Source organism: Phocoena sinus, chromosome 5, assembly GCF_008692025.1.
Source record: "Phocoena sinus isolate mPhoSin1 chromosome 5, mPhoSin1.pri, whole genome shotgun sequence".
NCBI lineage: Eukaryota > Metazoa > Chordata > Mammalia > Artiodactyla > Phocoenidae > Phocoena > Phocoena sinus.
In genome coordinates this window covers 129,845,621-129,873,458 of record NC_045767.1, presented here as the reverse complement: position 1 = coordinate 129,873,458, position 27,838 = coordinate 129,845,621, and the positions used below count along the sequence as shown (strand labels likewise).

Here is a 27,838-nt window from a genome sequence, read left to right as displayed (position 1 = left end):
CTTCTTTATGGGAAAATTAATAATATTTCACTCACCCCTTAGAGGAAGATGTCTTTAATCAGTTTATTGTGTGTCCTCTTCTCAAATCCCAGTTGTCCCACTGAATGAACTAATTATGTTCCTTTAAAACCTATTAAAAATTCCCTCTTAGAGAAACCTGTTGTCCTTTATGTCAAATGTCCCTAGAGTTCTGTAAGTTCAGTTTGGTTTTTCTGCTTCTGGGCTAATTTCCTCTTCTTTTTTCCAAATACCTTTTCCCTACCCTGTCAGTGAGACCATATTCTTTCCTCATGCATGAGCTGCACTCCCTTGAACATTTCCTCCTCCTCCTGCATCCAGAAACCAACTCATTGCCTCCTTAGCTTTCTTCTGACTCTCTCTAAGCTAAAAAAGAAAAGCAGTTTAATTCCTTGCAATCATCATTTAGGGTTGGAATTCCAACTTCCTGACAAAATGATAACACATAGACAGTGATCTCAGAATACAAAGTTACATGCTTTCATCTGGAGCTTCCTGTTTTCTATTTCAAGGAGTCTTGAGTCAAACTCTGAAGTCAGACATAAAATCCCAGTTCTGTTGGTTACTTGAGTAACTTTTAACAATATACTTAACCTCTCAAAGTCTCAATTACTGCATCTAGAAAATAGAAGTAGTAATCTTCCATATCTCATATGATTGCCTTGAGTGTTAATTATATGCTCAGTGCAGTGCCTGAAGTACAGTAGATCCTTAGTAGATGATAGCAGCTTTTAATGATATACCATAGAAGCCTTACTTCTAGACTATCAGTTCTCTTAATAAATTTACTGTTAAATCTTTATTGTATAATTTATATATGCCTACATTAAACTCCTAAGTTTTGCTCCAAGATATGACTCTCAGTCTTTTATAGGTACATATGCCTCCTCCAGTGTAAACAATCTTGGTTATCTTATTTCGAAATCCATCACGGGTTAGACCAGTATTTCACAGATCATGTTCCAAAGAACTCTTATATTAAGTGAGATGTTAACTGGTGTTCTGGGAGAATACAGCACAAAATAACTTAATAAAAGCATTTTTTTAAATTTAGTGATTATCCTTTTACAATTTATTTTCAAATATATATGAAAAATACCAAACACATTTATAGAGCTCTTGTGATCACGAAAAATCTCATTTAAGAAAATATTTTTCATTTACAAGTTCCATCATGAAGTTGAAAGCTAAATTACATGGAACATTAAACAATTATGATTCGTTTTTTCTTTGATTCATAGCTTTGCTAACCACCTGTCCAATAGCTTGTCTGATGTTATGTGCCTTAACTTATAATTTTATATGTCTTTGTTATGTTACTAAATTTTTTTTAAAATATGATAATCGAATGCTGATCATCTGTAACCTCAAGTACCTTTTGAGCACCTGCTGTAATCCTAGTGCACATTTTATTTCATGACTTCCTCATTGTGTTCTATTTATGCATTACAGTATGAAAAATGTTACATGGTCAAATAAGTTTTGAAAACCCTCGATTAAAAGTAACAAATTAGGAGGGGGATTTGCTAGAGGCATAATGATGGCAGTAACGTGAAGGGACACTGACAGAATGGCAGTAATTCAAGCTGCAGTCCCAGGATAACAAAGCATAGGAGAGTAATCGATGCTTATAATGATATTCCTAATCATAAATTAGAATGAACTGTGGTTCAGTGTACTCAAATTAATAAGGCAGGGGGGCTTTCCTGGTGGCGCAGTGGTTGGGAGTCCGCCTGCCGATGCGGGGGATGCGGGTTCGTGCCCCGGTCCGGGAGGATCCTACGTGCCGCGGAGCGGCTGGGCCCGTGGGCCGTGGCCGCTGGGCCTGCGCGTCCGGAGCCTGTGCTCCGTAGCGGGAGAGGCCACAGCGGTGAGAGGCCCGCGTACCACACACACAAAAAAATTAATAAGGCAGGGGTATATGTAATATATTTTACAGTAATGTCTATTTAACATACAATTTTTTAAAGAAATTTTGAAATTGAAATGAGAACTTCAGTTATACTGAAAAATGTAAAATACCTCATTCCATAATGATGTTGGTTAAATAACTTGTTAATTTTGAAATATGAATTCTACTTTATGAATGACCATTACTCATTAACTATTTCAGTTAGCTAGCATAATAAGGGTAGTGCAGTGCCTTGAACACATTACATTAGCTGAGCTAGGCTCTGCAATAGTATGTCCAGTCTTTAAACACTGTTAATCATAATTACAAAATTAGTTTATTTTAGCCCTTTATCACCCAACAACATACAGCAGTATCATATACAACATTATCAATTAAGCTTAAAAATTAAATGATGTGTTTGATTTTGTTCATTTCTCATTCAAATGTAATAGATGACCTATTGCCTCTCAAAGTTATTTCTACTTTTCTTATTTTAAATGCATACTCTGTATTCTTTCTAAATATGTCTCTTTATTTGTGGAAGGAAATTAAAGAAACTTAATACTATCCTAGAAAGGTGGGCACAGTTTTATAATGTCAGACTCAGGGTTAAAGGTCAGTAGAGTGGGACTTCTAGGGATGAGGTTAGTGATGAGGTTGTGTTCACTGAATATTGTTCTACTTCACAGTGTGGCCTGAGTCTTCAAATTCTCTCATAAAAGAGAGCTAACATTTGTTAGTAACTAAGTGCCAGGTACTGATCTAAGCTTAGAGCTTTATGTGTATAAACATATTTAATCTTCACAAAAATCTCATGAGATAAAAACTATAAGAACAAATATTAAGATACTATCTCGATTTTAGAGATGTGAAAAATGTTTTACAGTTATGGTTTAAAATAAATTCTTACCCCAAATTCATATGTTCCCATTTACTCTTTCCCTGCTACAAATTAAAGTTGGATTTTCTAGATTATGAAGAAAGGGAAGTAATTGTAAACTCAATGTATATTTCGTTCAGGGAAGGAAATTTGCTAACAGGATGGGATCTGTCAAGAGAAAACTTCATTGATGTGATAAGAAGTTTGTGAACTAATGATAAAATCAGGGATGGGGGTGGATACACTTGATGACTTGGAAAGGTATCTTATTGATAGTTAACTGTTCAGTTGACTATCAGGTGTAAGACTTGGTTCTTGTCATATTTTGCAACTAACTTTTGTGTAACCTCTGGAAAACTCTCCAGGTTTCAGTTTCTTATAAAATAAGGTATGAGTCTAAATTATTTCTAAGTTGTCTAATTTTTGTGATACTCCAAAGGTATGCTACCAGAGATTCACCAAAGCCAATTCATTCCCTAAGTGTCTAATACATATCTTGTACAATAGTAACTAATATGAGAGGGAAGGAAGGAAGGGAGGGAGGGAGGGAGGGAGGGAGGGAGGGAGGAAAAAAGGAAGAAAGGTGGGAGGGGAGGGAAGGGGAGGGGAGGGAGGAAGGGAAATTCCTATCTTTCAGTTCATAATTTAGTTGTCAGAAAAAAGGCACACACATGTTAAAAATTCTGTAAACAATCCTTTTATGACAATGAAAGTGTCATAGCAATTTAGAAATTAATGTTTGCACTAATAGTCTTAACCAGGACACATGAACTGAAGGAGAGTGATGACTATTGTGGTAGGTAAAGAACACTGGACTAGGAGTCAGAAAATTTCATACAAATCCCAATTTTTGCAAAATCGTTCCTATTGAGTGGAAATCATAATAATTATTGAGCATCTATCATGAATTAGGTATTTCAATAACTACTTCATATATGTTAATAATCCTCAGTTTTATTGAACCAAAGTTGGAGCCTTCAAAATTTAGTGATTAAAAGCACAACATTTCTTTTTCTGGTAGAAAAACTTCTGTTTGTGTGTTACGAGCTTTTTCGTGAGTCCTTATATTCAGGAAGTTGCAGGAATTGAGTGAGCAGTCATTTAATTTGGCTGGGCAGCTAATTTACTTAGTGTGCAGTATGATAGTAACTTTCGCTGCTTAATTGAGAGAAAAGGTTAATAGAGAGTAGGAAAGAAAATTTCAGTATCGTTCTTAAGTGTTCATCATACCAGCTTTTAGTGCCAGTGGAAGGTTTTGTGCCATAGACAAACCTAATGGTTCAAAATGTTCTGTTCTTTGGGGGCATGGAAAATGGCTTTATGTTTGTTTGGTTTGTTTTCTGAAGAAAATTTCCAGAGCTGGGATTAACTCAAAATCTTTTTTGAATCTTACAGAGAGTAAGGGCGCTTATTAAATGTGGCAACCTCTGCCACATATTCCCTTCATATAAAAAGCTCCATTAAGCCAGGGTATTGGGTACTTTCTCACTGCATGATATATATATACGTGTGTGTATGTGTGTGTGTTTCTGTGTGAGTTTAATTTATGAAACCAATTTCAACACTGCATTCTTTAAAAGCTGCAATCCTAAATTTTATAGAGAAGAAAAGATGTTTGGAAATCATTTACTACGCTACCAAATCTGAATGCCAGTGAGCTACAATTTACCAATATACTGTATTCTTTACTAATGTTGCCTTCTTTTGTTTTCAGAGGGCATGTAAGGAGAAGGCCAGAACGGGCAAGAATGTTTTATTGCCTATTTTTTTTTTTTTTTTTTTTTTTTTGCTAATCCAGAATTTTTTGATCTCTGTATATTTTGCAACCAATAGGGAACTGAAAGATGTATAATTGAAAAATAAATTAAAATGTTAAATTTGAGGACACAGTGCTTTGAATAAAAGCCTCATATAATGTGAACTTGATAAGTTCATCTATTATAAATAAAGATGTAGCATAAATGAGAAATTTCATGTCTTGTGAGGCTGAAGAAGTTTTAAAATGAATCTAATGCAATGAAATATTATAAGGAATTAAGTTATAAACCAAATCATTGATCTGTAGAAATTTAGTGATAACATCCCACTTCTTTTGCACATTTTCAAAGATAGTATATTGTGTGAGAGCCCTAGAACTCAAAGCTGAAATGGATCTTAAAATGCTCTTTATTATTTTACTGTTTGGGTAGATATTATTTCTTGAAGTATCATAGAATGTTAGATCCAGAAAGGAGAAAGGGATGGAACTAAACATTTACATAAGAGGGAAGTGTAAAGGCAAAGCAGTTGTGATTGTCTAGGTTCATGTGAGATTTGTCTGTACTCACATGACATTAAGTAGCTCATTCAGGTGAATCTCAACAGTTTATGAACTTGCAGAGGAAAAATAAATACTCTTCACATTAGTACATTTTGTTTTACTTACTAATATTATTAAACCAAATATTTATATCTTGATACACAGGTGGTGACATTTATAATTTTTCAAGAAATTTTCTTTATATTACTGTATAAAATTTTCATATTACTTTATTGAGTGCAAGCCCTGTTGGTGTTAAATCAGTGTAGTCAGATTAAAATTACTTAGAACAGTAATTGGACAAAAGATATAGGTAGGGACTTCCCTGGTGGTATAGTGGTTAAGAATCCGCCTGCCAGTGCAGGGGACATGGGTTTGAGGCCTGGTCCGGGAAGATCCCACATACCACGGAGCAGCGAAGCCCGTGCACCACAACTACTGAGCCTGCACTCTAGAGTCTGCGAGCCACAACTACTGAGCCCGTGTGCCACAACTACTGAATCCCACACGCCTAGAGCCCGTGCTCCGCAACAAGAGAAGCCACTGCAATGAGAAGCCTGCGCACCACAAGGAAGACTAGTCCCCGCTCACCACAACTAGGAAAAGCCCGCACCAGCAACAAAAACCCAATGCAGCCAGAAAATAAAGAAAGAAATTTATAAAAAAAAAAAAAAAAAAAGAGTGAAAGAAAGCAGAATATTAAAAAAAAACAAAACTCTTTGATTCCTTTCCCCAAATATAAAACTTATATCCAACTATCAATTTTAATTTATAGGCAGTGACCATTGGAGTTGGATTAGCATCATGCTGAAAATAAAGTATGCATCTAATCAGGGTGAATAATGTCCACAGAAATGTGCACCTGTGCTCTGTGGCTGAATTTATTTACATTTACATTAACTGATTAGCTCCTGCCAACCAGTTCCACATTCAACCATTATTCATAAAAATGCCTCATTGTTTTTGTTGTATATTTATCCCATTGGATAAGATGGACATTCTAATATGCTGGGTATTTAACTATAGTTAAAGTTAATTGAGAAACTGCTAATTTTTTTAAAGCTATAAACAGAAAGCTACTTAAGTCTTAAGCAGAACTTACAAAACAAGAGCTTTCAAAAGTAGTTTACATACCTGTTTTTTTTTAACCTAATTATCTACATTTATAGAGATAAACCATGTAATAAACTATATAATAAATCCTAATTGAATAATTCTGGTAGTTTCTGTGATATAAGGATGAAGATCACATGAGCCTGTCCTGAAGTTGGCTCACAGTTTTAGCAGACAGGCATATAAACTGTTTCAATATAGCATGATAATAGCTAAAGCCTAGCACTTATTTAGCACTTTATGTGTGCCTGCTCTGTTTTTAGTAGTTTTATCTCATTTACTCTTCCCAACAGCCCTTCAGAGTGGGTTCTATTACCATCTTCATTTTACAAAAGAGAAAAATGCTGCCCAGAAAGGATGAGTAACTTGCGTGAGGTAACACGGTTAATAACTTCCTGTGCTGAAGTTGAAACCAAGCAGCCTCAGTCTCACTCAAGAAGCAAAGGTGTACATCGGCTATTGTTGCAGCAGAGATGATGCTGAATTACAGCTCAGGAAATGAGTTCAAATGTGCTAGGTGAGAGCTGCACAGTGATGGAAAAGGAAATTTTTAGGGTGGAGAGTCAGGGACTGGAACAGTTAAAGAGCTTTCTGGGAGAACAGAAGAGATTTAGTGAGGGCAAGGAGCTATGAGACCAGTGGATGTATGCGGGAACTATAGCAGGTTCTTAACTACCACAGCAGAGTCTTCAGAACATCTGAGAAAGAACCCTTGGATACATGTTCAATATACAGTTTCCCAGACCATGTCCTAGAATCTCTCAGTGAGGCCAAAATGAGCATCTTAATAGAGCACGTCAGATGATGAACTGCTCTGTATCAGAATTTTCAAGATTCTCTGCCAAACTGTAAAGTTGAAGATGAGAAGTGTCTGGAGATGAAGTCAGTGAGGTAGATAAGGACCAGATCATAGACCTTTTAAATTGTCCACTTTCTGATTAGATTATTTCACAAAAATAATAAACAATATTTCAAAATAAGTTTAACATAGGTTAAAAACACAGGTTAAAAGCGGTTCAACAAACAAAAATGAAACAAAATTTGTTCTTTCATATCCTTACTTCACTTATCCTCTAAAGTACTCCATAATAAAGTACTGAATCTTACCTATTCTTTTATCGAGACACTACATTCCATACCCCTACCCCCAAGGAGCCCATTTATTTGCTTCTTGAACAAATATTTAGGAAACCTTTCAAAAGATATGACCAAGTTCAGCATTCATTGATCTCTTCATTCATTTAATCTAATGATTCTCAATATTGGTGGCAAACAAGGATGACCTGAGCAGCTTTTTATAAATGTATAAAAGGAGAAAATTGATATACATATTTTTTTTTTAATTAATTTATTTTTTCTGGTATCTGCTATGTGAAAACCTTTTTCCCTGTACTCTGAGGAATACATGTGTAAGATAAGTATACTATCCACAGGGACCTTGAAATCTAGACAGGAAATAAGATATATATCCCCCAAAATATAATGTTAGAATATTATAAGAGCCCCAAAGAGGTGCAGAGAGTGTGCTATAAGAGTTCAGAGGGGGCTTCCCTGGTGGCGCAGTGGTTGAGAGTCCGCCTGCCGATGCAGGGGACACGGGTTCGTGCCCCGGTCCGGGAAGATCCCACATGCCGCGGAGCGGCTGCGCGCGTGAGCCATGGCTGCTGAGCCTGCGCGTCCGGAGCCTGAGTTCCGCAACGGGAGAGGCCACAACAGTGAGAGGCCCGCATACCGCAAAAAAAAAAAAAAGAAGTTCAGAGAATTGCAGTATTGCTTACTGTTGAAGGCATTAGAGAAGCTTTCTTGGAGGTGTGGGCATTTAAGCTTAGCTGTAAATGAGAATGAGATTTTGATAATAGGGTTACTGGAGAAGGGCATTTCCAAATGTTTAGGTGGAGAGATCATAATGACTGAAAGCAAGTTAAGTGTCAGGATGGGTGAGAATTAGGGTTAAAAAGGATTGTTGGAAAAAGTTGTCTTGGGAGTTGGACTCAGGTAAGTAAAGGTGAGGGAATTAAAACGGAAGGTTGTTCTCATTTTGAGGGGTGCCTGAATCCCAGTCTAAAGAGTGTGGAATTCATTCATGGCCTAAGTGAAATGTTGAAATCTTTCAGCAAAGAAGGGGCATGAAGAGCCGTTTCAGAAAGATCAATCTGTTGTTAGGGTGTGGGAAGAATTGGCTAGGGGAGAGACTGAGTTAGGGGGATCTCTTAAAATACAATAGTACAGACAAGGATTATAATATTTTAATCATGTTTTCATTCCAATATAGAGATGAAAACATGGAAAAATGATAGTTTGCAAAACAAGCCCTATTCAGAAGTTGGCCTTCCCCATGTATGTTGTGACTGTTTACTTCTAGAAAGTGAAGAAATTAAAAAAAAAAAAAAATTAAAGCTTCATCTGGTCCCCGTCAATGTCTTGTATAACGAATTGTATTGCAGTATATGTCTGCATGTTGAAAGCGTCCAGTTCTGTGCAGGTCAGTGGTTAACAATCAACTCTCCAAAGAAAAATGCCTTAATTTGTAACATTTGCCAATTTCTGTGGTGTAAAATAATCCTTCCCTGTGGCCAATTTCAAATTATCAATGTGAATGAGCTGTCATGTAAATGAACATGAATTTGGGAAGTGTTGGGAGGAAGAGTTCTCCTCTACCAATTTAGGACTGACCGATGTGGGCCCCTCTAATTAACTGAAAATGGACAGATTAACAGGAGGGGTTTATTATGCAGATGGAGCTACTCAGTAGTGAGTCACTGAATAGCCAGACAGACGTAAAGGCTTCTATACCCCACAACACAAAAGGGGGCCGGTTTAGGGCTTCAGTGGGAAAGTAGGGAAGGTTCTATGGGGCTTTTTGATGCTAATGGACAGCTGGATTCACTTTTCTGGTGCTGAGGGTCAGTCTTTTCCTAAATAGGAAACTCCCTAGGAGAAGGATCAATGGAAGCTGTATTTTCCGGAGGCTCCGCTTAGGTTAGGGTAATGTTTCTTTCTGTGACTACCGATTGTTCAGAAGTTTTCAGTTTAAAATATTTTTATACCACATTGGTGGGCTGTTAATACTTTTAGGAAGAGATGAAAATAATTCTAGGGAGCCCTGGTGAGGTGACTCTTGCACACCGTCACATGTATCCCACCTCAAAATTGTCTTTTTCATGCGGTGAATTAAATTATTTAAAAAGAAACAACGGAACAAAAATGAAAACCCAAAGTTTCCCTTAACAGTTGTGATCTGTGCATAGTAGTGGAGCTGACACCTTCAGTGATCAGGATTTAGCTATTAGGAACGGACAGATTTGGGCGAACACTACAAGGTTTCTTGATAATTTGAGGGAGTTTAGAAAATGAGGTGTGGAAAAAGAGGTAAACTGCATGTGACCTTCATAAAGACTACAGTATATAATACAGCAGAAATTTGCTAAACAAAGTCTTTTCGTAGAAAATCCTTTGGTCATGGAAATTATCCATCTCTGAGTTATGTCTTAAAGGGTCAGATGTCCTTATGTCTATGAGCTCATGTAATTTACTTGTTCAGAAGGTGTTTATTGAGCATCTATTATGTGCCAGATGACAAGAATCTTAATGTTCATTAAATAATACCTGTGGAACTGGCCAGTTGGCTGCCACTGTGGTGTGAGAAAAAAAAAAAAGAAAGAAATTTGCTAAACAAAATTGACAATGGGTATAAAGTTGAAGTAAATATTTTATGTTTATTCTGCTCACTCCCTTTTTTTGGTTTTCCTTTGTTATAAATTGGTTAAGTTGGGTCTATGTGTATTGGCTACAGGAAGATGCTAAACTTCTTGTCTTCTTTGAGACAATGTATGGTGAAAGAATAATGTAGGTGAAGTCATTTTGGTTTCCAGGTAGCATAAGCTGTGTGGTGGTGATTTTCATGATCACACCCTCACGTTAAGGGGTGGAGAGAAGAAGTAGGTGTCCTTGTTCCTCCTCAGTTTCCTGACCAGCATCTTTCCTGCCTCCCTAATAACTCTTGGTTCAAAGCTTGAAGTTCATCAGACTATTCTACTTGTTACCCCTCTTTATTGTAGTCTTTGTTTGACCCCCTTCATATTCTTCCCCCTATTCTTTAAAAAGAATGTGGATCCTTATTCATTTTTATGATTTCCAATATTGCTCTCGAAATAGTTCTTATTTATCCAAATTGTTGCCTCACCTTAGCATCTCAGCTTCTTGTGATTTCAGATGGCCTTGGCCTGCAGTGGCTTGAAGCAAGGTTTCGGTTCCCAGCCAGAGATTTGAGGTCGGGCTGTGGCAGTGAGAGCGGTGAATCCTGGCCACCAGACCACCAGGGGCCAGTGGCCAGTGACAAGGCCCTGGCCCATCAGCTGTGTAGAAATGAATTTTCACATAGAGACAGAAAGTAGTGAAGCAAGTAAAGTGTTTATTAGGAGTTAAAAAGAGTACAGTACGTGTGTGGATAGACACCCAGGCGGGCTCAGAGGGAGAGTCGCGCCCTCGTGGTAGTTTCAATCACTTTTATGGGGCATGTCTTCCGGGTTTCCTTTGGCCAATCATCTTGCTTTGCCTGGTTCTGAGTCTGTATTTGGTATATCTCAGGGTCCTCCCATGTGTGCGTGTGCATCTCTTAGCCAAGATGGATTCTAGCGAAGAGGCCCATGGGAGGTTGACATCACTTACTATGGGGGGGCTCCCCCTCCCTCTTTGACCCTCCAAGGAGCCTTTCTGCACATGTGTAGTCGGGGAGGTCTCCTTGAGTTCGAGAATGTGTAATATGAGGTCTTTTATCTCTTATCTGGGCAGGGACCAGCCTCCTCCATTATCCTGCTTTTATGGAGTTTCTGTCGACAGGGGAGAAACTGTTCAGCCTGGGGCCCATCTATCTCCTGCCTCACTTGAACTCCTGATTTTTTCATAACCTTGTTCTTCATCCTATCTCAGGCAGTGTATCCAAGTGCTTACCTGACATCTCCACTCCCATGTCCAACTGGAATTTCAAACTTAACTTGAACAAACTGAACTATTGAATTTTTTTTTTCCACTTCAAATGTGTTACTTCTGCAGTCATTTCCTCTCCCAGTAAATTCCTACTTAATCCTTCTGTTTGTTTAGGCACAACCCTAGAAGTCATCCCTGTCTCCTCTGTTTCTCTCCTAGCCCATATCCAAACCATCAGGAAATTCTGTCCTTCTACCATCAAAATATATATACTCTTCAACCAGTTTTCACCACCTGTACTGATGAAACCTTGTCCAAACCACCATCAGCTCTCAACATATTACAAGCACCTTCTAAGTGGTCTTTCTGCTTCCATGCTTGCCTTTCTGAAATTCTTTTAACCTGGCATTGCCACATTTTATTCACCACAGGTGAGTTACCAAATCCAGCACACACTCGAGGGGAGAGAATGACACAACAGTGCAAATTTAAGAAAGCAGGGATCTTTGGAGGCCATTCTAGAAGCCAACTACATTAGCCAATATATCAAGTTTTAAGTGCTAGCCCTGGCAGGCAGAATTTAAAGCTAGAAGCTTACTAGCACTCTATAGCAGACACAGAATTCAGCTGTCTTTCAGTTTAAAAGCTGCCAACATTCTCCTACCTACGGAACACTTAAAAAGTCCAAGAATGGAAAGGCAATCTTTTCTTCCAGTTCAATACTATACCAGCCAAATCTGCTCATGAAAAGCTGCTCTGTGTAGTTCAAAGTGAGCCAGCAGCAACTTGCAACCCCTAAGGCCCTGGCATCTGTGTTTTGACCGAGATGACTCATGGCCATTGTCTTTCTGATGTTCTTGGGACCCAGAGGCTTTGCTGAGGTCTATTCATCCCACACACCATCACTTAATACTCACAACAATGTAAAAGGGCTCCTTGCCCTTGGGAAAAGTCTCCATAAGCTGCAGACAAACTTCCAGGTTAAAATTCTTAGGATTTGAGGCTTAAAGCTCTTACTTGGACCTTAGCAGTAAAAAGCCTACCGCAGAGCTGTTGAACAGAACACATGTTCTCTGCATGTGATCCAGCTAGCAAAAAAAAGGAATGAGCTGAGCCAATCACACCGAGTTCATCCATCCCAAATTTACCAGCAAGAAAATTTACCGATTCTTTGCTAGGCAGAGAAGCTGAGAGTGTAACACTAGTAAAGCTCCTTCTACATGAAAGGAAACACCAGGAATGAGGAATAAGTGTTCCCTGCAAACTTAATTTCCAAATATTTCATTTGCTTTATAACTTCATTTTCTTTAAATGTAGAAAATTAAACATGGTCACAGATCTTTGACTTTATGATTTATTTATGTTTATGTTTAGAAAAGCCCTGCCATTCTATAATTGATAGATAATACCTATATTTTCTTCAAGTTCTTTTGCATTTTCTTTATATTTAGCACTTTAATACATTTAAAGTTTATCTGAATGAAATTTAAGGATGTATTTTTCCCCCTGACACTTAACCAATTAGTAAATCACAGCCTATTAAATAACCTGGTATATTTCCTCTATGCCTATTGAAGTTACAATAAATTTAGAACTCAAACTTCTCAAGTAGGAGTAAAAATCAGTACATTAGCCTTGGGGGAAAATTTGATAATATATGTGAAATTAGCCAATTATGTGCATATTAACTGAGACTTTATAATTCTATAAATTTATTGAAAGAAATAGTCACAGATCTGTTTTATGATTCTCATCACAGCATTAATTGTAAAGAAAAAAATGAAAATGCAAACATTATGACAAATGAATAAAGTTATATGATGGTATTTTCACTCATCATAAAGTACATTGGAGAAAAATGTTTGATGCGAGAAAAATCCTGAGAATGTAGTTTGGGGCAAAATTTAGAATAGATAATATACATTAATTCCAGTTAATTACATATCACAGAAAAAGACTGAAAAAATGTGTGTACGTATTTAATCAGTGATTATCTTAGGTAGTTGGATTTTTATTTGTTTGTTTGCTTCCCTATCTACTTACTTATGAATCCTTTTTCTAGTTTGTACTTTTCACACTTGCTTATCTCCTCTAACGAATTTAAGATAATTGGAGGCAAGGACTTTTTATTAAACATACATCGCAAATCTAGTTTGTGATAGATTCTCAATACTGCTTGTTAAATGTTGTAAATGAAATAAGACCATAATTTCAGTTTGTGACAGCAGCAGAACATACCAAGAATGTTCAAGAAAATAAGCAGATAGAGGGATAATGGAGATTCAAGTCATAAAGAGGTCTAGCAACAGTTGGTTTGGATTCAGCCTTAGAGATTAGGGATCAGGGACAGAATCTCTTTCCTTTGGAGAAATAATAGGTAAAAACAGGAACTCAGCCTTACGATATCTGTACAATAACTTGGGGAAATTATATAGGAATGTTGAGGTTCAAATATGCACTTCCAGAATTGGGATACATGAGTTGAAACTGCAATTTCCTAAAATTGAAGCAAACCAAAGCAAAATAAAATTAATAAGCTAGTCATTGTTGAGGTAACTAATGCCACCATCAACAAAAATGGGCTGGTTTAAAAAAATATATTGTTAATCAGATTAGCTATTTCTATCTTAAATTATGTTGCAGTGTGTCTGGCATGAAGTCATTGTGCTTTCGGTAGTTGATTTTTCAATTATTTTAAATGAATAAGAGGATATGAATTTTGTCACTATGGTGAAGCTCTAGCACTGATCAAAGGGTAAAGTGCTTGGATTGTAAATGATCTGTGTTTCTTTGTACATATACCATAGCTTGATATAAAGCATACTCCGAGAGAATCTAATTACTACTTTTTTCTAACTTTATACTAAACAACGAATCTTCCACTCTGTAATGTGGTTTCTGAATGGTTCTCTTCACCAAAAGGAAAGAACTCAAATAGGTTGCCACCCTGAGTTCTTACATCAAGTTTAGTTTTCATTATTAGTTAATATGTTGGCCAATATCTGATTAAGTACAGTCTCTTATCCATTTAGTTATTCTGAATCACCCCTACAAAACCTGCCTGCCCCTATTTGAGTTGATATAATTTAATTTCTGAAATTTCCAAACTAAGTACCAAGTCCTGATTTCTCCTGTGGGAATGAGCTAGTTTATATCTCTGCTATAGCCTAGTAATTTACGTTACTTTGGGTTTTGGTCACAACCTTGATTTAGCTTTGGTTTAGTGACAAAACAATGAGGTAATGAGATTAGTAATTAGGATTGATCACATCAGAGTAGGACTAAGAGCAAAGCTAACTCCACACTGAGCCAGGCATTTATTGGGATATTGTTTCTCTCAGCTGTCTTTGATTATTGATATCAGACAGGAAGAGATTTTGAAAATTAAGAAGGTGAACTTCAACCAGAGCTTTTGTTTACCTTATGCATCTGTACTAAAGGCCTTTTTTTTTTTTTTTTTTGCGGTACGCGGGCCTCTCACTGTTGCGGCCTCTCCCGTTGCGGAGCACAGGCGCCGGACGCACAGGCTCAGCGGCCATGGCTCACGGGCCCAACCGCTCCGCGGCATGTGGGATCTTCCCGGACCGGGGCACGAACCCGCGTCCCCTGCATCGACAGGTGGACTCTCAACCACTGCGCCACCAGGGAAGCCCCCTGATTTTTTTTTTTTTTTTTAAAAAGCTTAACTTTGTTTATTTGTTTTTTCTCAGCAATAACTTCTAGTAATTCTGACATCAATGTTGATAAAGTACTAGGTTGGTAGTCAGAGTTGGTACCAGGATACTTGAGACTGAGGATTTCACTGAGGTCATTTATCTGCTATTTCCAGCCTCTTGATAATTTGCCCCTAATTATTCATAGATTTTTTTATGAGCCATCTCATTGGAGCCAAGAAAAGGTCTATTCAGCTCCCTGCCATTGTTTTCCTCTTGTCTGGTGTCATTTTCATTTAAATTTGTTAATACTTATTCTTCACCAACATGTGTGGCAGCTCTTTTTTTTTTTTTTTTTTTTGCGGTACGCGGACCTCTCACTGTTGTGGCCTCTCCCATTGCGGAGCACAGGCTCCGGACGCACAGGCTCAGCGGCCATGGCTCACGGGCCCAGCTGCTCCGCGGCATGTGGGATCTTCCCAGACCGGGGCACGAACCCGCGCCCCCTGCATCGGCAGGCGGACTCTCAAGCACTGCGCCACCAGGGAAGCCCCGTGTGGCAGCTCTTAGTATGCCAAAGTGGCATGGTGTTGGCAAAACCTCTCTATGTGCTTAAATTTCTATTCCATTGAGAAATTTAAGAAAGAGGAGAATATTCCTATCTTGTTTCTTAGAATTTTATTTTAAAAAGCTCGTTTTATTTCCACTTGTGCCCTCATTTTCCTCAGAGTCAAAGATGAGTCAACAGTAGGAGATGATAGATACACTGCTCTTCTTGGCATTACTATTCTCCTTCGCACTTAAAGCTTATATCTCTCCTTCTGCCATCCATCTGTCCAGGAAGTTCCATAATCACCCACTCTGAGAAGAGTCTTGTATGTTAATTTTAAATTGTCAATACTTTAGCAAAGACTTTCTCCCCTTCCACAACACACCCACAAGCAGTTAATATTTCAGTGTTTAGGTGTGTTGTAATTAAAGTATCATTAAGGCACTAGTAACCGTTAGATTCCCATCTAAGGTATGAGATTGGCTAAAGTGTCTGAGGTTACTTGATAAAATACAAACTAATCTCTGTGAAAATCTTTGTACTAGAATGTGTACAGTACAAATATTAAGGTTACTTAATGCTCATTAAACACCAAGTAATTGCAAAAATATTTTCAAAGAATAGAATCCTAACTCTGTTGTGTTTTTGGCCATCATATGTTGATCTGAAAGGATGGTAGAAGAAAACATGCATGAAAATCTTTGTGAACTTGAAGTAGGACAAGATTTCTTAGGAAAAACACCAGAAAAGTATAAACTATAAAAAACAAACAAAACGGCAAATAAGATGGAAAGCATTGGTCCTTTTGTAGACACTGTTAAGAAAATGAAGAGGCAAGCCCAAACTGGGTGAAAATATTTATAATAAATATATAATAATAAATATATATGACAAAGGATTTGTATTCAAACAACCCAGTGAAAGAGAAGAATAGGCAAAATATTTGAATAGACATTTCACAAAACAAGATATACTTACTAATGGCACATGAAAAGATGCTTGGCATCATTTGTCATCCCTGGAAATGAAAGTGAAAGCCGCAGTGAGCTACCACTACAGACCCATTGGATGGCTAAAATTAAAAAAAAAAAAACAAAAAACTAAATACCAGTGTTTATGAGATACAATGCAAATGAAAGTACAAACTATTGCATTTTGGAAAACATTTGTCAGTTTCTTATAAAGCTAACATAATACCAGATATAAATTTACCATAGGAAGCAAGTAATTTCACCAGTAGGTATTTATCCAAGGGAAATGAAAACATACATCCACATAAAGATATATACAAAAGCACTCAGTATGGCTGTATTCCCAATACCCCCAAACTGGAAACAATGCAAATTCTAGCAACAGGTTATTGGATAAATGAATTGTGGCCTCTGTTAAATACTACATAACATTTAAAAGGATGGACTACTGAAACATGCAACAATATGATATGATGAATTTCAGAATAATTTTGCTGAGTGAAAGGAGCTGGGCCTAGACAAATTCATATTAATATATTTCCCTTCCTATGAAATTCTAGGGAAGGAAAAACTAACCTATAGCATATAGCTTATCAGTGTTGCCTGGGACCATGGATTGGGTGGGTGGGAGGTGCTTGCATGCAAAGGAACGTGCGGGAACATTTGAGGTAATGAGAATGTTCTATATTTTGATTTCAGTGGTAGTTATACATGTGAGTACATTTGTCAAATCTCATCTGGCTATATATTTTGAAAACTTGCGTTTTAGTATAGGTATGTTGATTTAAAGAAATAAAGTTGATTTAAAGAAAAAGAGGTTGGAGATGAGGGAAGAGTTTGCAAATTTAGGGAAATTATATTCTAAAAACAACAGCAAAGTGAGTAGTATCTTCAAAACTAATGAGTAGAAAGAATTCTGAAGAGCAGTATGCATGAGAGGAGGGTGATATTCACGAGAATATCTCTGATATGCTCAAAGGAAATACTTGGCTAGATTTTATTATTGAACTTAAAGATCTTACTTAATGTTAAGCTCAATTTGGAAGAAAATAAAAGAGAACTTAGCATACTTGGGATAGAAATAGAAAGGGGGAAAGTCTACTAATTTGTATAAAATAACATTTTACGTGAAGGAACAATGCTAGGTTCATGTTTATTTAATCACCTAACGTTGGAATGAAGCACACATTTATTGGACTTATTGGACTTAGAACCAGAAAACCAAGTTTTAGGACACTCAGACAATAAGAATTAGGATTGTTTTTTTTTAATAGCCTGTCAAGAATGTCTCATGCAGTCTCCAAAGGGTCAGAAAACCCAAATGTGTCATATGAGCATTAAGGAGATTCCTTCCGTTGGGATGATTTGCTTCTTTTGAAGAACAGCTTTTCCATATTCCCATGGGATTTGCTTTCACGTTATTGTGAAAGGACCATTTCCAAAGTCTCTAAAATATATTAAAAGCAAATGAAGTCATAATTATAAAAAAATAATTTATGAAGAAAGTTATGAAAGAACACACACTGTTGGTTTTTATAAACTTCAAGTGTAACTTTAGAGTACTTTGTTAATTTGTATTTAGATATACACTTGCATTGGTATTGCTGCCATTGAATGAAAGGGTAAATGATTTAAAATATGAAGTATGGATAAGACTTATCTGAAGGACTTACTGTAGTATTTTATCTAAAGGGTGAATAAATTGGAATGACACCTAAATTACAGATCACTGAAACACAAATGGGATAAAAAGCTGAAACTGAAGATTTTTTATCCTATTTTTTGCCATGTATTTCTCAACTTGATAATTAAATGCAGTTTATCAGATGTTGTCATATAAGACTGATTTGCTTTTTTAAAACACTTTTCTCAAGATTTCCTAAGAGCAATAGAATTAAAATGTCACACTATTTGAAAGTTAAAGTGAGAACAAAGTTTTCTCTAAGAATGATATTCAAATAATCAAGGTTACATGATGCAGATTTTAGAGTCTGCTTTCCATAGTGCTTAGAATGACACATTTATTTCTGGGAAGTTGTGGGAGACCTTAACCCTTAAAGAAGTTAACCATGGAGCTTTATTTTGAGCTCATCTTCTTATGGAAGTTAAAAAAACCTTCATCTGATCCAGGCTTTCAAATTTTTGTAACTGAATGTCATCTCTGTCTCCTGAATATAATTTTTAAGGACATAATACTTTAATATGCTATGCAGGATATCAGTACTTTAGGAAAAAGCAGATAATTCAACTACATATGAACTGTGCTCTATCACTTGCTTAATTTCTCATGAAAAAGCCTAATGATGAGAGGAACAGCTCAAGGGTCTTGTTTTTCTATTTCTCCAAAAATGTTTTACTCATTTCTTATGTTAAAATCCTGCAGTAAATTGATTCCTAAGAAAACCTCTTTGTTTCCCCATTACATCATGTAATCAGATAGTGAAAGTCAGAAATTCAGAATATTTCCTGATTTCGATCTAATAAATGTCCAAGAAGCTCTGAATATATTTAGAAATTAGTCAGTAAGTAACTCACCTCAGTTATCTGGTGCCTGTATTTTCCTGTTTCCTTTAGTAGATTATTGTTCAGTTTTTATCTAATTTCCTCCTTTAAACATTTTAACTCAATGTTCAGGCTTATGTCAATTTCTAAAGAAGGTAACATGTTGTACTAAATATTATACTGAGTATCTTGGGTCCTATGTTTATAGTTCATATCCATTGTTTCTGGAATAGACAGTCAGAAATAATCCTACTTTAATGGATATTTAAAATGTGTCCAGGTTATTGTACACCTGAATCAAGTGAATAAAAGTAATCTTTGAGTAGAAAGAGACACTAAGAATTTGTAGCAACTGCAGCATGTATTCTTTGAATGTATTCTTTTGTTAGAATTTGTCAGCCAAACTTGTCTACTTGTTCCCTTATCTCAATCAAGGTTAATTCATGTTTTTGCTTTAATCTTTACTGCAAGTTTTTCTGTATTTGTGTCCATGTACATTTGGAAATGGAACTGAAAAAATGTAGGTGTGTATTTTTTTTCAATGTTTTGTTTGCTTATCTACTTAAATGGAAGAATCCCTCTGAGAGAACGAGTTGAGAACATAGTAAAATAACTTCTGTTGCTGCCTATTATCAATATCGTTTTCTTGCTTTTAGAAAAAAATAATGACAAGCTTCTAACACGCATCTCTTTTTATATAGGCTAATCTCCCACTTAAGAAATTTTAATTGATTACATTTTTAAAGGACTAGAAGAACAGCATTAGCAACATTCTGATAATTCTCTTATATTTGTGTAAATCTTTTGTCCTTAAATATTTATTTAGCTGAATATAATAAGAAAGTTTGTCAAGAGCTATGAATATGGGAATTTTTAGAATTTAATATTTCTTCATTTTGCAATTGTAAATTAATCGCAGATATGCTTTTCATGATGAATTAAAAACTGGGTACAATGACTCAAATCTCCATAAAAGGAAAATATGAATAACACATATTTGAAAATCAGCCTGAAAGACATTGAAATAGCACCACAGTGAACCATTATAGGTATAGTTTAATTATCAAAAAAAGGTAAAAATATGTTAAGCACATATAATACTAGATACCATCCTAACGTAAAATATGGTTATTATATTTAATAAAATACACTTGAAATGCAAATTGAGAAGTGATAATTTGATTAATTTCTTAATTATTTCTAAATAAGGAATGATTCATCATACAATAATAATTTGAATTTTTCTACATCCATTTTCACTTACATATTTGTTTTTTATTTTAACAAGAAGAGTTAGGTTCTAAATTAGGAATAATAAAAAATGACTACAAAAAAGTATCTCTTTAATTCAATTTTGTTTTTCTTGTAGAGTACAGATATGAGCCCAGCAAGTAGCACCACTTCACTTCCTGTTAGTCCTCTTACTGAAGAGCCATTGCCTTTCAAGGTAAAAAATAAATTGAAAACATTTTTAATAATTGTTTACAATACTTTTAGGATCTTTAAAAAATATTTATTTTACTATAGTAAAATAGGTAGTCCAGGCATAGATGGTGAGGTTAACTGCTTTAGTTCATAAGGATCTTGTTTCAGATGTTAAAATTTTGTTGTTGTTTTGTCTGTTGTCATTCTACTTGCTAAATAAAGGTAGAGTTTGAATAGAAATTGATACTTTGTATAACACATTGTTTGCCTTGCATGTAAGAGACAGTAATTTCATTGTAATAGTTTGATGTCACATGAATTATAGGTTTCAAGTCTTGTTTTTATATTAATTTAAGCAATAAGTTTGGAATGAATTATTCAGCACTCATTGAGTAGTTAAACTTTCATTAGCTGATTGAATTTTCATTGATAACTCTAGGTCATAATTAATTAGTTGTGTATTCTTTACAAACTAATGGTAAAAATAAAAAATTAACATATGGAATCATTCCTGCAAACACTGCATTTTTAAAATATTTAAGTAAATACTCTAAGTATGATTAGCAGAATTCTTCAGTTTGGGAGTCTGTATACATTACAAATATGAAGTCATCTTCTTGTTTTGCTATTTAAGATTAGATGTTTCTCTTTAAGCCAAAGCTTGTAAATCAGCTATTTTATATGTGCACCAGAGATTTTTGGATTTCTTTAGGATTATTGTAAATAAAGGGACTCCTTAAGATCATGGGAAGAAAAAAAAAAAACTTGGAAAGTTGGGATGATACACTTACGTGCAATGGTTTCAGTTTAGTTTAAAGACAGGTAAACATATTTTGGGGGGTTATGATTTGTATTTTATCATAACTTTGTCATTGTTTTTCATATGAAGACAAAATCTTATTCAGCTTCATATTGCTTACATCTAGTACAGTGACTGACGTGGATTTCTGTATACTCAATATTTGCTCTATTGTTAAAATGAAAATAATGGTTATAAATTCCATCGTGGGTCTTTAGTTTTCTAATTATAGGTGCTTTGTGTCTTAATGATAGACAATAATAACTGTTAAAGGCTCATTTTATGTCAGAGAATTGTTAAATACTAAATAGAATTCTGATTATATCATTTATTGAGAAATATTTTATCATTCTACAACGAAAGGAGAAAATAATACTAATGTTTCAAAGTTTAGTATTCCTTAATATTCCATCTTACGGTCGATGGGACAAAATTTAAAGAAAAATCATATTTTTAAAAAGTTTTTAATTGATTTCTCACAGCATCACTAGAAACCATTTTCTCTTTTTAATATGCTGATAATGACTACCCTCCTTGAAAATTAATGTATTTTTTAACAGAGGTAAAAGGAAACGTCAGATATATTCCAAAATCTGCTGACATAAAGCTAATATAAATATAATTATTTTAGTTAGTTTCTCTGACTGGTTCTAAGAGATCAGTATTTTTCCTGTGTTAATGTGTAAATATGCAGTTAAAACTTGCAAGTGCTTATAATATAAAATATTGGCTTTTGCTAACCAATATAGTTATAGTAGCTCTTAATTTACTTCTTCTGTGATAGGAATATTATTTATATTTTTTCAAAACAATTTTATCAGATATAGAAACATCCACTAGTATTTAGAAGTATCTAAAATTAAGGTTTCAAATTATACAACTCCTGCATTTGCTTCTTTTATTTTTAGTTTATAAACTGTAGTCATATAAATGATTGACAGAATTCTTATTTATCTTTATATAAACACAAAATATACAGAAACTATTTTGAGATGTACCTTAGCAGTATAGTACATTTTAATTGCAAAAAAATTTGTTGAAAACAAAAAAACACGGAAGACATTGAAGTTTTCCGATAATGATACCCTGAAAAACCTTGCAGTTTTAATTCATTTATGTCCGAAACTTTATTTAAATTTTTGATATTTGACCAACATGGTTAACTAGAAAAAAAATTGATTATCTTTTTTTTTTTTTACTCCCCAAGAATAAAATAAGATTAATCACCTTTGATACTTTAGTTGTATTTTCTAAGACAGTGATTTCAGCACCCAACTCCGTAACCATCTGCCCTAATATTAGACAAGGAAGGCTTTTGAAAGATAAGCTTTGGTGGCCGGTTGAGAGACTTACTTATACCTTTTCTTCTGGGAAATAATTAGGTTAATAAAAGAAAGTATTCCATCCTTTTTCTTGGTCTATTTTGGAAGCACTCACATGACAGTTGGAGACGATATCCTGTTTTGGCTCAAGTGTTTATCCAAGTAAATGCTTTCCTTTAAATATTATATTCAAAATGACATTCAGATTAAATTTATTTTAACCATACCATTTGACATAATGACAAATGGTATGTAATATATTTTTTAAATCCCTAATAATTACCTTCCCACTAATATCTCTACCTATATTATTGACTTGAATGTTAGATGAGAAATTGGCTATCAATAGGAATGTACCACAGTGGGATCTATTAAATTTAAGGTAGTAGAAAACTGGTAGTATCCTGGAGACTTACCCAAGGAGTCAAGAGAGGTATGTTAAGCTTTGAAGATACAAGAATCAAAGATGACAATTAAATTTTGTTTGGGACCAGATGCTTCTTTTCCATAATAAGACTATTTTTTGGCACTAATAGTACTGGAGTACATACTTCAATTTAATTTTTAAACAAAACCAGATCTGCTCTTAAAAATAGCCCAAGCCCTGTATACTTACTCACGACTCTATTCCCTTACAGAACAGTTCACCTTGTGCTAAATTTCTTACCCTTACCATTTAAAACCCATTGCCATAGTGTTTTGTTTGGTTTAGTCTTTCAAAAATGAGGACAGTTCTCACAAAAATCCATCTAGTCTTCTCTTAATAAATTGCAAGATCTAGGAAACTGCCTTTCTTTCAGATAGAACTGATTGATCAAAGATAAGTAGGGTTTCTCCGTCTGGACAGGGTACATGGATACCAGTTCACCACAGTCACCATTCCCTATTCACACCTGGCACTGAAAGCATTTGAGTGAACCCCTTCATATAAAAAGATGTATAATTCACAATCCTCCACCTATACCACAGGTAATAAACTCACAGATTTCCCAGTTGGACTCTTGTTGCTGAGAAGTTTCTAGGAGTCCAGGTTTTTATAATTATGCAGACTATTATTATGGACATATATTTGGAAACAAAGGGCAAATGCATAACTTCAATTTTTTAATAGAGTTTTCAGCATTCCATAAAATATATACATATATGGTCTGACACATATGCCACTACGTTATTATGGAAAGGCCAAGGGATAACTAATTTCACATGGGTGGAAACAATATTTTATTAAACAGCCATAATAGAATCATAATAGTGCAAGTTAATTGATCTAAGTGAGACTTTGATATAAGGAAAAAGGGAGTAGACTGCTTAACTGTTAATTAAAAGTTTTATGTTTTTCTGTAGAATAACTAAGTTGACATTGTTAATTTTGATGCCCATTCTACCTGTTCCCTCTGCCATTCTCCCTGATTGCCTTAATCTTCCTTGTCTCTTCCTTTGTGGCCTCAGTCAGATGTACCACACCAAAAATGCTTTGGGGCCATCAAATATTACTGTTCTTTAGTAGGATGACCCTTTTAATTTATTTGTATATACACAGGTATTACAGCCTCCATCCATTCCTGGAACTAACATTCTTGAAGCTAAAGCTGGCTCATTGTTCCTGACCCCTCCGTTAATAGTACACTTGATTATGGGCCATGTTCTTTTTGCCAGCCACATTCATCACATATTTTTAAATTTATTTGTTCTTCAGTGAAGCCTGATGGCTAGATCTTAATCCCTTTTCCTCCAGAAAGCATCTTTTTTGATTACATAAGTTAGACACAGGTTATCCTGGCTTATTCTTTATCCTTATCCTGTGATAAAGCCAACAGGAAAGAAACAAATTCAATTTGCCTTTCCTTTAGACATTGTTTCCAAAGTGCACCAAGACTATCCTCCATTCACCAATCTTCAGTCAAAGTCTGAAAATAAAAATCACCCATTGCCTTCATGACCCCATTGACTGCTGCTTCTCTCTGTTAGTGGGTTCCTGGCATGTGTAAGGTGCTTGGCTATCCAGTACCTAGAATGCAAGGTGGGGCCACCCTCCCTGAAGTCCAGCCATCTTCCCCAGGAGCTGACACAGAGTGGTGCTGGGCTCTTTCCTGGGTCTCCTGTCCTATGGAATTCCAAGGTTCTCTGACTACTTTTCTTCATCTCCCTTATTTAAGCAAGGGACACAGAGGAAGAAATAGAGAAATACATGAAGGTCTCAAAAATTTTATCCTGCTAGCCAATGCGGGGATGTTATGATCCACTTGACCACAGAGTCTAAACTCAGGACTTAGTAACATGTAGTAACACACATAGTTTGCTCTCAATTATATAAAATAAATATTGAGTAGAAAAAAAACCCCAGGAAATATACAGTTATCAACAATCAACTATTTAGATGGACTATACTTAAGTTTTTTCCTATAGTTTCTATAATGACCACTTATTTCTATTTTAAGAACAATATATTTTTTTAAGAAAGCAGAAAAGAGAGTTGGGAACATTAGAGGCAGTGTAGCCTAGTTAAGAGACTTCCTAGGATCAAATCCCAGTTCTGCCACTTTATATTTTTATAACTGTGAGCCAGTTACTTTGTGTCTCAATTTCTCCATCTGTAAAATGGGAACAATAGCAACTGCTTCTTCATTGTGTTCTTATAAGGTTAAACAAGTTATTAAATAGGAAGTGCTTAGAATAGCACATAGCCAACAGTATATGTTTTAACCGATCTTTTTTTTTACAGAGATATCCGTTAGTTTAAAGCAAGAAAGTTCTATATATTAGAAATAACATGAAACAGAAATATTTCCACTCAACTCCTTGTACTTCATTTCTAAATGTGAGAATAGAAATATAAAGTCTACTTTGATGAAGAATAATGTTTAATATTCATTCCTAGAAGGCATGCTACTTATCTTATACCCTCGAGTATTCAGATGAGCTCATATATCAGTTTCCTCTCATGAAAAATAATTAATCGAAATGTTTATCAATTATGAGGGAGAAGAAGTTAATATAATGAGTTTGTCTTAAGGGGAAACTGGTAAATATACATAAAACATTACTTGGAAAAAAGGAATACATAATAGTTTGTGTAACCATAGGATGTATGGTATCTTTTTATCAGGAACACACCACAGTATATTTTTCTTTAATTCCCCAAACCTCCCCCTGTGCATTAACCTGGTAACTTTCTAAATACAATCTCCACTGAAGGAACATTATTTAATCACATTAGATTCTGGGAAAAACCTCATTGTGAACAAAGCACTATTGATATTTTACTCTTTATATAACATCAATATACTAAGTAGTGTCAGTTTATTTGGTCTAAACACACCATAGTGGAAAAGAACACATTTGGAAGGCTCTGAGGGAGTGGAGTCGGATAGTGGTGTGACCTCATAACATCATCTGTTGCATATCCTGCATTGGTTGAGATTTTTTTGTGTGTTTATTGTTGTTTTTCATTTACTGAATTTAATGGTCTCTTTTTATTATTGGAATTCACTTTTTGGTTGTCCCAGAAAGAGCCCAAAATGGTATATTCTGCGTTTTTGGTTAGTTTTTGACTAGGCCATCTATTCATTCATTCATCTGTTGATGAATCAATTTATAAAATACCTACCACGTGCTTGATAATGTTCTAGACACTGGTGCTTCAATGTAAACAACACAGACTGAATTCCTGCTTTCATGGTATTTGGGTTCTAGTGAGGAGTGATACACAGCAAAAGAATAAATATATAGCATGTCAGGTAGGGATGATAAATGCTATAATGAAAAATAAAGCAGGATTTGGAAGATAAGAAGTGACTTTAAAGTATGTTGCTGTTTCAAAAAGGATGGTCAAAGAAGGTTACTCTGATTAGGAGATGGTTTAGCCAAGACTAAAATGAGAAACAAGAGAAAGCCACTCATCTCTCTATGGGAAGAGGCTTGAGGACAAGTGCGAAAGCCGTGAGGCAGGGGAACATTTGACCTTTTAGGATCGGCAAGAGTGACATTGTGGCTGAAGCAGAGTGAATGAGTGTGCAGGTAATAAAAGATCAAGTCAGAGAGAAACCAGATCGTGAAGGGCCTTGTAGGCCGTGGTAAAGACTTGGAATCTTATATTGCATGAGATGGGAAACCACTGGAGTGTTTTGGGAAAAAAGAATGACATAATCAGACTTTATTTCAAAACTGTTACTCTGATTTCCGTGTAGATGTAGGCAGCAAAAGGACATGGTAGAAGAAGGAAGGCAAAGTTCCTATAGGTAAGAGATGGCACGGTAAGTGACAGGCTAATAAGCGCTGGTGGGATTTTAGATACATTTTGAGTGTGAGTCATCAGGATTTGTTAATGGATTGTATGTGGGATATCAACAAAGAGCAATATCAAAGATTATCCCTGATTCTAAGGTTCTCTATATTTTCCTATTTTTACCTCTTTTGCTATCTTTCTGATGTTGCAAATAAACAGGTATCATGATGTAGCGATGAACAGAGTCTTCTCTGCATGCACACCCTGGGGTCTCTTCCTCTTTTCATAAGGCCGCCAGTCATAGTGGATTAGAGCCCTCACCCCCCATCCCACCACCACCGTGGCCTCATTTTAACATCTCTTTAAAGACCTTGTATCCAAATACGGTTACATTCTGAGGTCCTGGGGGTTGAAACTCCGACCTGCAAATTTTGAGGGGACAAAATTCAGCCCATAACAGACAGACTCAAGACTGCTATGTTAATTCTTTGCTGAACACAAGGCCAACCTTGACTCAAGGAAAGGAAAAATAAATTGCCCCTCTTGATGGGGAATGACAAGGATTTGGAGCAATTTTTAATCTACCATATAAACATGTGATATTCCTTTATTGATCCAGTTTTCAGTGCTATTAAATTCTCAGTGATGTGTGAGGGAGTTTGGATTTGAGGGAATGAAATAGGAAATGAGAGATTTCCTTAAATGTTTACACATATTCATCTGTGCACTTATTTGAGTATATTTTCCAATGCTATTTTAATTTCCATTAAATTTGGAAACTTCAGTTAAATGTCACCATATTTGAATTAACTTATAGTCCTTAAAACCTTGTGGTTGAGAATATCAAAGAATCATGGCTATAAAAATATTTTACTAAAGTCTTGATTATAAACACTGAGAGGAAAATTGAAATAACAACTACCAAACAATACTTTCTATATTATGTCTATATAGTATTATTTTATGTTAACATTTTTCCTTCTGGTTTTGTCAAGATAAATTTTGAATAAACACTGTATCTATTGTTTAACTTTTGCAGACAGCATCACTGATGTATTATGAATATTCACTGGAAAGAAAAATAATAATTGTATATCCTGATAAATCAAGTAAAGTTATTTTAAAATAAATTAAAATTACTTTTACATAAATTAAAGCCAAAACAAATTTTAATTTTCCTTAAAAGGTATGCAGTATCTCTCAGACATAGCAGACCTCAAGGGGAAAAAAAAATAATGGAAATAATAAGCAAATACTTTCA

At 35.3% G+C, this 27,838-nt stretch overlaps 1 protein-coding gene across 4 annotated transcripts in view; it reads left to right on the top strand.

Moving 5' to 3' along the window:
• The window catches only part of CCSER1 (coiled-coil serine rich protein 1), a 721,106-nt gene that overhangs the window by 512,447 nt on the left and 180,821 nt on the right, over nt 1-27,838 (top strand). For all 4 annotated transcript variants that reach the window (XM_032632164.1, XM_032632163.1, XM_032632162.1 and 1 more), the window contains exon 7: nt 20,176-20,253. In XM_032632164.1, the coding sequence (XP_032488055.1) occupies nt 20,176-20,253 (78 nt within the window). The remainder of the gene's footprint in view (nt 1-20,175; nt 20,254-27,838) is intronic.